General features: G+C 53.1%; 1 protein-coding gene across 1 annotated transcript; it reads left to right on the top strand.

Moving 5' to 3' along the window:
• Nucleotides 1-3,158: 3,158 nt before the first annotated feature.
• Nucleotides 3,159-7,720, top strand: LOC138397279 (keratin, type II cuticular Hb1). The gene is made up of 10 exons (XM_069491226.1): nt 3,159-3,527; nt 3,757-3,965; nt 4,699-4,759; nt 5,017-5,022; nt 5,509-5,604; nt 5,831-5,995; nt 6,260-6,385; nt 6,660-6,880; nt 7,154-7,185; nt 7,485-7,720. The coding sequence occupies exons 1-10, from the start codon at nt 3,159-3,161 to the stop codon at nt 7,718-7,720; spliced, it is 1,521 nt and encodes a 506-aa protein (XP_069347327.1).
• The last annotated feature ends 3,430 nt before the right edge of the window (nt 7,721-11,150 follow it).

The following is an 11,150-nucleotide window of genomic DNA, read 5'->3' as shown; positions in this document are numbered from 1 at the left end:
AACACGGTGCAGCTACCGGCAGCAACACTGAGCAAGAGAAACCAGACACAAAAGAATACATACAACATGATTCCATTTATATGCAGTTCAAAACCTGGAAAACTAAATAGTCTATCATTGAGGGATGCACACATAGGTTCTAAAACTGTAAAGCAAAGCAAGGGAATGATTAAACACAAAATCCAAGAGCGGGATCGCCTAGGCCAGGGAGGAGGAGGGTACAATCAGAATGGAGTACAGAAGAAGTTCCCAAGGTACACGTATGTTCTGTTGCTTCCTAACGGTAGTAGGTACACCACCTACGCATTCTTCTGTATGTTGACATCTTTCACAATAAAAAGAATTTTAACTTCCGTAACATTAAAATGTACTAACTATACAGTGCCACAGCCAAGACCCCAGAGTGGGGACTCTGCCAACCCTCCTACCTCCCCTCCCCCTTCCCTGCCTGCAAGTTTTTTCACTCTGAAGAAAACAAAATGAATGTCTTTTTGGGTCTTCAAAAATCAGCAGCAATTAATAATTCTTGAAGGCTAATGAAATGGTTTCACATTTGAATTTTTTATACCTTGTTTTAAATTGCTGCTTCCGTCTTTCAAATTGCTTAGCCAGCGCCAGCCATTAGCAATTAGCTCGTGTTTGTGCATGTCATTTTTATAAGGAGTTATGCTGGAAGAGAAGGTAAAGTGTATGTGAGATGCACCTAGACTCACAGCACTCCTCGAGACACCCAGCCAGCTGAGGACACAATTGCTCAATTGTGAACAGTGTCCGGAATTGCAGATGAGGGTACAAAGAGCTTCAGAAGAGCTGGCCCAGCTGCCCTGAACATATCAAGTGACAGCAGGTGCCACACCCCCATCTAGGGTGACCAGATAGCTCACGCAGTCTGTGACCCCCACCCTCAACATCTGTCTGGTTACAAGGCTCCACTCTGAATGTTTTGCACAGACACTCTGAGCCCCACTCTCTTCTGTTTTCCTCCTTCCTTCTCTTTTCCCATCAACCCACCCCTTTTCTTCCTCCCTAAGGCTGCTCTGCCTGCCTTTGCCCCTAAGGCACAGCATGGGGGAAGGGGGGGGCGGGGGGCGGTGCTGGGAGCCCTGTCATTTCACTTCTCTTTTCTTCTCAATTTAAAGCAAACCTCTGGACTTTATGAGATAGTTTTTCTACCACCTGCTCCATTGGAGCGGGGTGGTTCATTGGGTGACTAGAACGTAGCACAATCTATAGAAGTAATTACCATATACCAGAGGTATACAAGTAACTGGAACTGTTGCTCTCCATCCTCTCCTTCAGTGCTTAACCACAAGATGCTGCGCTTCTCACCCACACTCCTCCACAGCTCCAAAACAGCCTCACGTTGCCCTGGTGCCACACATAGGTCCCTCCTGCTTCTAACCATCGCACCCCCCTCTGACTCTGCCCATCTTCCTTAGACTGACTCTCCCACTCCCTAAATCCACAGATATCCCCTCCTAAACAACTTTCTCTACCCTCCTGAACTTATTCAGGGATTAGGAAATCCATGGGTTGTCACAGCTAATAGGTGAGAAGGCATTACAACTCCTGGCTCCACCACTTACCCACTGGGAGACTTTGGGGATATTATTTAACGTCTTTGAGCCTCAGTTTCCTCATCTGTAAAATGGGGATAAGGATACATACTTCATATGATTGATGTGAGAATTAGAGACCATTTATGGTATATAACAATGATCACACAGTAGATGATCAATTAAAAGGAAATATTCGCTTATCAAAATAGGACCTATGTCTCCCTACAGAGTTCTTTCCAACTGTGAAGGGGAAAATGTACTCAAGTGATCCAATTTAACATTACCAATCTGACATTTTTTACATCCTGGGGAGATACAATAAGAGTTATTTATATAGCATCCCTTATGAAGTATTCTGCCCAAAAATATTTAGTCTAAACCTAATCATGCCTCTAGTCCAGTGCTGTCGAATGGAATTTTATGTGATAGTGGAAATGTTCTTTATCTGTGCAGTCCACAAAGGTTGGCACTAGTCAAGTGTAGTTACTGACAACTTAAAATGTGAATAGCTGAACTGAAGAACAAGATTTTAATTTATTTAAATTTAACTAATTTAAATTTAAATAGCCACATATGCCTATTATCTACTGAATTGCACAGCCAGGCTCTAGATTTAACTTCTAGTTTATAGAAAATACAAAACCTAGAGCCACAAGTTAAATGTTAGGGCATTTTAAAAATTTTAAAAATTGTTAGGGCAATTAGGAAAATTGAGTCTGGATTAGACAGTAGGTGGTTCTTTGGAATTATTGTTAATTTTCTTGCACGTGGAAATGGTGCTGTCCTTATTCCTAAGAAATGCATGCTGAAGTATTTACGGGTTCTATGCCATGCTTTCTGCACCTGTTAAATAATTGGGCAAATGTGAAAACAAATATGGCTTAATGTTAGCAACTGTTGAATGTAGGCATCTATATTGGTGGAACATCTATGGGGGTTTCTTTCATTATTTCCACTTTTCTCTATGTTTGAAAACTCTCATAATAAAAGCTGAAAAAGACATAAAAGACAAATGTTTAATAATCTACTGACAGCTGCCATGGCAGGAAAAAAAGGAAAAGAATCTGGAGATGACAAAATTCAGATTTTTGTTTCGGGAACACATTACCCACTACTGGAATGGACATAGCTAGAGATTATTTGTTAATACCTCAGACTGTCCAGGGTCCCTTCCTCCCCACATTACACTTAACACACAGGTCACCTCCTCCTCTCCTCCCCTGGCCCTATTCCACTCTGCGTCCCTCCCCTACCCTGCCCTGCCCGGCTCTCCCAATGCCAGTAGTTGGGCGCAGGGCCTGCTGGCAGGGCCCTCCTAAGATGGGAACATGCTGAGTCCACCTACCGCTCAGGGGCTGCATCCTTTACAAAGAAAGGGGTGCAGTCCAATCTCCATTAACGCACATTCTGGAGAGGCGCTGGACCTGGCTAACTACCCAAGCCCATAAAGCGCAAATTGCCCCAACCCCATCTGCACAGCCCAGTCCCTTCGAATCCGAACATATATAGGACTGAGGTGCCCTGAACAGCACACTGGAGTTTCCACCCGGACTCCAGATATCCTATCCTGTCCTCTAGATCAACACGTCCACAAGCACCATGACCTGCGGATCAGGCTTCAGGGGCCGCATCTTCAGCTGCACCTCGGCCTGCGGGCCCCAGCCCGGCCGCTGCTGCATCACCGCCACCCCCTACCGCAGAATCTCCTGCTACCGCGGCCTCCCCGGGAACTTTGGCAGCCACAGCGTCTGTGGGGGCTTCCGTGCAGGCTCCTGCGGACGCAGCTTCGGCTACCGCTCCGGGGGTGTATGCGGGCCCAGCCCCCCCTGCATCACCACCGTGTCGGTCAACGAGAGCCTCCTCACGCCCCTCAACCTGGAGATCGACCCCAAGGCGCAGTGCGTCAAGCACGAGGAGAAGGAGCAGATCAAGAGCCTCAACAGCAGGTTCGCTGCCTTCATTGACAAGGTGAGTGTCCTGGATCATACCCTTCCTGAACCCCCACCCATGGGCACAGCCAGGGCTGCGCATTGTGGGGAAAGGAAAATCAGACACAGAAAGACCCCTGCCTGCCTGAGATCCCCTGCCGACCCTCCTGGGCTCCGGGTTTGGGAGCTCCCCTGAAAGCAATCACCTGCCAGAGTTCGTTTTGGGGCAAGAGGAGACATCTGACCCCCCTCCCCACCCCGAATGGCAGGTGCGCTTCCTGGAGCAGCAGAACAAGCTGCTGGAGACCAAGTGGCAGTTCTACCAGAACCGAGAGTGCTGCGGGAGCAACCTGGAGCCGCTGTTCGAGGGCTACATCGAGACGCTGAGGCGGGAGGCCGAGTGCGTGGAGGCCGACAGCGGGAGGCTGGCCTCAGAGCTCAACCACGTGCAGGAGGTGCTGGAGGGCTACAAGAAGAGGTGAGTGTGGCCAGGAGCGCTGCTGGGCGCAGGAACAGGCCTAGGTCAGGCACAACGGATTAGACAATAGGAAGAACTTCCAGCTGGGGAGAGCGACCATGACCAGCACCAGCTTGACCAAGCATTGCAGGAGCTCTTCCTTGTGCAGTCTCTGCCCAGATGCCTGTCCAAGGGTAGGGCCGTGGCTCCCCTTGAGCTATGTCTGCCCTACTTCAGCCTTCTCCTCCCTCTGCCCTGGGACAGGAAGCCTCTGCAGCCTCCAGGCCTTCTCATCCTGCCCCTCAGCCCCAACACCCTTAGTATCGCATCACATGTCAGATCCAGGACACCCAAGAGTGACAGGGTCCAGGGCTCTGGGTGTCCCACTGCCTTGGGTTCCAAGTCCTCAGGGCCTCTGGGTCTGGGGGGCCCCCACACCTGAGCTAGGATTGACAGCCAGCTGAGGGGAGCCTGGGCTGCAGGCCGGAGACCCAGCACGGGGTTGGGGACTGAGTCCTTCTTTGCCTCCTGAGGTGACCTCACAGCAGCCTTGGGAACAGGACTGGGAGGTCCCAGAACATTAGCCCTGGCCATCCGCCAATGCAAAGTGGAGAGAGAATCCCAGACACATCCCAAATCCGGCCAGAAAGGGGATTCCTGCTATTGCCCCCCTCACTGGTATGAAGGGGTGGGGTTCTGCAGAGACCCGCCCTTCCCTGACCTCCCCTCTGCCCTCTCCTCTCTTCGGTCTCAGGTATGAGGAGGAAGTGTCCCTGAGAGCAACAGCCGAGAATGAGTTTGTGGCTCTGAAGAAGGTGAGTGAGACGGAGTGGGAAGCACAGACGCGTGCATCTCCGAGCGACAGACTCTTCTTGGGGAGACCCGGGGGCTCCACCTCAGGCTGGGCTGCAGTGACCTTTCCAAGGCAGGCTGGGAACTTCCCAGAGAGGCAGGCGGTGGGTGGTGGATCCAGGGCTTTGACAGAGGCAGTAACCTTGGCATATCCACTGGCCCCTGCCCCGGACAGGGGCATGACTGCGTTGACCTCTGGACGTCCTGCTCTGCTTCAGAGGCCGTGGTCTGTGCTTGAGGTCCCCTGGAGCCATGGCAGCCTCAGTGTCTCTGCTGAGGGACAGTGCACACTGTGTAGCATTCTGGAACAGAATCCCAGGCTCTAGGAGACGATGGAGCAGAGGGAGGAGTGGCCATGTGGCCCCTGGAGGACTGCTGGGGCAGAGGGAAGGGCCAGGCCACAGCACTGGGGACGCAGTCTGGGCAGGCTTCCTGGAGCAGGAGAGGGTAGAGGGAGAGGTGCAAGGACACGGTGTCTCCGGGGGAGGGTGACAGGCTGGGGGGCCAACTCCAAGGCACAAAGAGGTCTGTTCTCAGAGAGGAAGAGGATGATCCAGGTCATCCTGGGAAGGGTGACAAGGAAAGGAGGTGGTGTAGGAATGGGAGCACTGGGGAGTCTTTTGCCACGGCCACGTGGGGTGGGTGAGGGGAGAGAGGAGTTTGGGGCTCGATCTCCAGGATCCTCTGGGCTGCAACACTCCCACCTTCCCAGGACGTGGACTGTGCCTACCTCCGCAAGTCAGACCTGGAGGCCAACGTGGAGGCCCTGACCGAGGAGATCGACTTCCTGAGGCGACTGTATGAGGAGGTGCGGGGTCGTGGGCCAGGCAGGAATCTGCAGCCAGCAGAGAAGAGGGTTGGGGGTGGGGGTTGCAGTGTTGGACAGGGGTGTGGGCGGGGGCTGCAGTCCCTGAGGCTGTGAAAGGAGCAAGGCCTTGGGGACCAGAGAAGGTCTGAGAAGACGGGTACAGGCTGTGGTGGATGGAGTGTGGCCTAAACAAGCTCCTGCCACCCCGTGTCCCCACCTCCTGCAGGAGATCCGCGTCCTCAATGCCCACATCTCAGACACCTCGGTGGTTGTCAAGATGGACAACAGCCGCGACCTGAACATGGACTGTGTCATTGCCGAGATTAAGGCTCAGTACGATGACATTGCCAGCCGCAGCCGTGCTGAGGCCGAGTCCTGGTACCGCAGCAAGGTGAGTGGCACGGGACACCTGCCTCCTAGACATGGCAATAGGAGGGAAGCGAGATATCCATTAGAAAAGGCTTCTCTCATTTGGGGATTTTGATCCCTAAGGATGGTTAGAGAAGAGCTCCTTCTCTGAGGTTGGGGTGGCAGGGCAGGACTGCCATGTGTGGTTGTACAGGCTGAGCACTGCACAACCTGCACAATCATCCCTGCTGTCCTCAATGGATGACATGTCCCGTCCTCATCCTCACGAGCATCTCTGCTTCCCCAGTGCGAGGAGATGAAGGCCACGGTGATCAGGCACGGGGAGACTCTGCGCCGCACCAAGGAGGAGATCAACGAGCTGAACCGCATGATCCAGAGGCTGACGGCCGAGGTGGAGAACGCCAAGTGCCAGGTACGGGTCACTTGTGCCCTAGACCACAGAGGCTGAAGGTCTACCCTGTGTCACATAGCCCAGTTGTACCCTATCTGGATGTCACCATTCATTCTCCAGCCCACTGTATATGTAGAGCCCCTGGTTCTGTTCACTCAGGGAGACTCAGGTGAGAAGGCAAGAGGCCCTCTCTCTGGGGTGTTCCCAGCTAGGGGAGAGACTGGACACATGTAGGTAATGGACACAGAGACCCGGGACTATCACTAACGAATCTTGTTGTCTTCTGGGCCCCCAGAACTCCAAGCTGGAGGCTGCAGTGACCCAGTCTGAGCAGCAGGGCGAGGCGGCCCTCAGCGACGCCTGCTGCAAGCTGGCTGAGCTGGAGGCCGCCCTGCAGAAGGCCAAGCAGGACATGGCCTGCCTGCTCAAGGAGTACCAGGAGGTGATGAACTCCAAGCTGGGCCTGGACATCGAGATCGCCACCTACAGGCGCCTGCTGGAGGGCGAGGAGCACAGGTGGGTCCAAGCCAGCCTGGGCCAGAGCCACCCATCCCTACCCCTTGCACAAGCCCTAACTTGCCCTTGGCTGAGCTGTGGCCAGGGCTCTGTTGGAAAAAAACCTATCTTCTACCACTTTTGGGGTGAGGGGCGACTAGATGTAGGGTGCTCCATCAGAACCCCCGCCCCTAATTCCTTGACCAATTGTGGACCCCACTCTAAGACTTTGGGGAGCTCTGTCAGCCACTTTGGCCCAGGTACTAATGTCGCCTTTTCCTCCTTTGCCCTCAGACTGTGTGAAGGCGTTGGGGCTGTGAATGTCTGTGAGTACTCGGGGCCCAGTATGTGGAGGGATTTGCTGCCTCCCTGTGAGGGAGGGCACCTTCCGGAAGGAGGGTTTCACTGAGAGCTGGTATAAAAGTGTGGGCTGGCAGCACAGCAGGAGGGATTGGGGTCAGACAGCAGGAAAGACCACAGCTTCCAGACTAGATGGACCTAAAATTGTCCACTAAAGATGCTCCTGACTTCTAACACCCGGAGCTCAGGGCTTGGGCAGGGGTGGTGGTCAGGGAGTTGAGACAGCTCACCCCCCAGAGTTCTGACTCAGCCTTGGGGTTCACAGGTGTCAGCAGCTCCCGGGGCGGGGTCGTGTGCGGGGACCTCTGCGTGTCGGGCTCCCGGCCTGTGACCGGCAGTGTCTGCAGCGCCCCCTGCAGCGGGACCCTGGCGGTGAGCACCGGGCTGTGCGCGCCCTGCAATTCAGTCACGTCTTGCAGTCTGGGCACCTGCGGTGTGGGCTCCTGCGGCATCAGCTCCTTAGGCGTGGGCTCCTGCAGCAGCAGCTGCCGGAAATTGTAGGCTCCCCAGCTCAAGCCCTTGCCCCGGGCATCTCTCCCACCCTGCCCGTCTCAGCCCATCCAGGCCAGGCGCCTGGAGCAAGCGCTCAGCTCCCTCTCGTGCACTTTGAAAGGCCTCTCATCTCTCTGTGCGAGCCCCTCCTCCCTGACTGCTGCCACACACTGGGAAAGGCTACCCCAGAAAGAAGTTCCCTTGATGGCCACAGGAAGGGGGCTCAGAAGCAGAGAAGGCCAGGACCAGGACCGTACCCTGGGCTGCCATGGGGCCAGGGGCCAGAGCCCCCAGCCTCTCTCCCTCCTCCTCTGTCCTGTTTATCTATCTTGATCTGTGTTTCCAATAAATCATTGTAGCCATCCCTGGGCCTTGTCTGCATCTCTGTCAACCTCCTCAGGGGCTGGGGCTTGAGAGGGTCACATGGAGCAGAGAAAGGCCCAGACCTGGAGTCCACAGTACAGTCCTACCCCTTGGCTCAAAGCAGTCTTAGATTTAGCAAAGAATTGTGCCAGGCCCCTACATGATGTGACTTTATCCATACCACCTTAACGATACATCTTGCAGATGAAGAAACCAGAACTCAGAGACACTCGATAACTGGGGCAGGGTCTCTCATTTACTTTGGTGGATCAGCTGAGGTTTGAACCCTGTGTCTCCAGTGCTCATTTCACTAAATCACAGCTGTCTCCCAGAAAACATCCCATGCACATCTGTAAACTGAGGATCAGGAAAGTGAGATTCACCAGTCACTCAGGGCTTAAGGAAACAACACTCATTGCATTGGTGGGGGAAACTCATGCCTGAGTAATTTACTGGAATTCTTTAAGGGATGAATACATGCATATGATTTAAAGTTTCAAAAAGCCTTCAACATGGCATTCCTTTTTTTTTTTTTTTTAATGGAGTCACTTTGGGGTTTGGAGACCTGCCACAGCTGATACATTTCCTCAAGGACAGACACAGCACATAGCAAGAATATGATGTGGCATCAAGGTGGCAGCCAGACTGCCTGGGTCCAAAGCTGGGCTCTGTTCCTTCCTGGCTGAGTGGCCTTGGGCAATGTATCTGCCCTCTCTGTGCCTGTTTGCACATCTCTAATATGAGGATGATGAAAAGAGCACCTAACTCATTAAGCAACTTCACATACATAAAATGCTTAGGCAGTGCCTGCCATGTGTGTTTACCACTGCTATTATTCTTTGGCAGAATGTAAAGTAGAGGTCCCTCCAGGATCAGGCCATGGCCAGCCTCTTATTACACTTGTATCTGTGATCAGAGATCTCAAGGACAGAGAGAAATCTCCACATCTGCCAGGGCGGTTGCGCTCCTTCATGCAGGGAAATGTTCACCTGCCACAGAGGATCTTACGGGTAGTGGGTGGAGGTGGGGAGGTGGCAGCCCAGTTGCATTATGGGCCAAGGTGAGTCACTGAACATGAATCTTTGTAGCAGGTGAATCTCTAAACGTCCAGTCCGAGGCCCAGAGAATGTATCAGAAAGGGAATTCCCCTACCCTTACCACTCACGGCAATAGAAATAATTGAGTATTAAGGGACCAGAGGTGTGGGTGGTCTGAAAAGACAAAGGTTTGTGTAAGGGTTAGGATCAAGGCAAGGTCTCCTGGCTGTCACTGCTGGAATTCAGAGCAGGACAGAACCCTGGAGAGTTCCAGAGTGTGCAGTCGTCCAACCAGCCCTCTCTGCTGTGACCCCGCACAGCTCAGAAGCAGGCGCTGTCAGAGGTCCAGACCTGAGGCCCAGGGGCCAGCTCCGGCCCTCCAGCCCTCCCCAGTTCAGAAGCCGACTGCAGCTGCAGTCCTCATGGACTTCCCGTCTCTGCCAAAAGCCCCTCCCTTCCCATCTCACTAGTCTCATCAGCCCAGCTGGGCCTTGGGGACCTGCCGTACTCCACCCTCTCACCTGCTCTCCAGCTCCTTTCCACTGCGACTCCACAGTCCTCACCTCCCTTTAGGTTCCCCTCCTGGACAGGCTCAGGCAGAGGAGCAAGGGGGCATGAATCAAATACATAATGACCCTGGTGCGGAACAGCGAAGAAAGTGGAACACCTCCCTGTGTGACCTTTAGCAGGTCCCCTCCCCTCTCTGGGCCTCAGTGTATTCACAAATGAAATGAAATGTTTGGACTAGATGGCTGCTAATGTCCCCTACCAACCGGAAGCTCTATTATTTCTTAGGAGAGGTGGGGCAGGACTAGGAGCTGGAGGGAACGGGGCGTCCAGGCTCTGTGCAGCTGCGTGCTGTGTGTACACGATGTCTGTACCTGCATTCTGCATCGCCCAGGGTCTCTGGAGGGCTGTCTGTGAGTGGCACAATATGATCGCATCCAGGTACAAGCACATCTCCAGGCATCTGTGTGTATGTGAATGTGAGGGTTTCTATACATGTGAATGTGTACATATGTGTCTACGTGCTGAAGAGGGAAGTGTGTGGGTACATGTGGATGTGAGTGCAGTGTGCATACATGAGTAGACCCACGTGTGCTGCTGAGGCAGGGGTCACAGACGGAGAACTGGGCTAAGGTGAGAGCAGTGGTGGGCAGGTGCCACCGGGTATCATCGTGGGCAGGTGCCCTCTGGCTAGGGAGCCCTGGGCTTGCCAACCTCCTGCCCTACAGTCACTCTCGCCGCAGCTGGGGCAGAGGGAGGTAGGCTGGCCTTAGGCTTTGCAGGGCCTTCTTTAAAGGTGTTCAAAACCTTTCCAAAGAACTCCAATAAGTAAAATACTAATTACAAAAATATAACTCTTACTATGTTTTAAGCACTTTACATACAGCAGTATCTTTAATTCTCAAGCAACTTTGTGATAGGTACTATTCTATTTTACTGACAAATTTTGGCTCAGAGAGGCTAAGCAGGCAGGAAAATATTTATTTCACCATTTAGATCTGGGGAAGAACAGGACTAAGGCCCAGAAACAGGTGAAGAGTTTGGTCAAGGTAAGAGCAAGACTGGGAACAGAATCCAGGCCCTTCAGTCCCTACTCCAGGGTGGTCGGGTTGACATCTTGCAGCTGGAATGGCAGCAGGAAAGACCGCATTTAGACTCCACAGGAGACTTCCAAGGGATTACATAGGATGAGACATATGAATGGTGGAAAAACAGAGCCAAATATACCCCGGGACAGGACAGACCAACCAGGACCATAGAGCCTCAACCTGTTCACATCTACTGTGTGGCAAGCCCTGGCGACAGATGGATGAGACAGTCATTGCCCTTGAGGGGCTCAGTAATGGTGTGAACACAGCTAAGTTCGCATCCGACATGTTTCAGTGCTGTGAAGTATGAGGCAGGCATGGGGAGCCCAGAGGACTGACCCCTTATGGTCTCCCTCTACGGAGAAGCAGTGACTGAACTGGTGACAGCCCTCTTCCCTTCAGAAGTCACCCTGAGTCACAAAGCTTATAAATGGGCTAGTGAAT

This window comes from Eulemur rufifrons, chromosome 16 (assembly GCF_041146395.1).
Source record: "Eulemur rufifrons isolate Redbay chromosome 16, OSU_ERuf_1, whole genome shotgun sequence".
In the NCBI taxonomy this organism is placed as follows: Eukaryota; Metazoa; Chordata; class Mammalia; order Primates; family Lemuridae; genus Eulemur; species Eulemur rufifrons.
This window is presented reverse-complemented; position numbering and strand designations above follow the sequence as displayed.

Coding starts and splice junctions, on each gene's coding strand:
- LOC138397279 (XM_069491226.1), top strand. CDS start 3,159: ATGACCTGCGGATCAGGCTTCAGGGGCCGCATCTTCAGCTGCACCTCG. Junction 3,966..4,698: donor CTGGAGGGCTACAAGAAGAG/GTGAGTGTGGCC, acceptor CTTCGGTCTCAG/GTATGAGGAGGAAGTGTCCC. Junction 5,605..5,830: donor TGAGGCGACTGTATGAGGAG/GTGCGGGGTCGT, acceptor CACCTCCTGCAG/GAGATCCGCGTCCTCAATGC.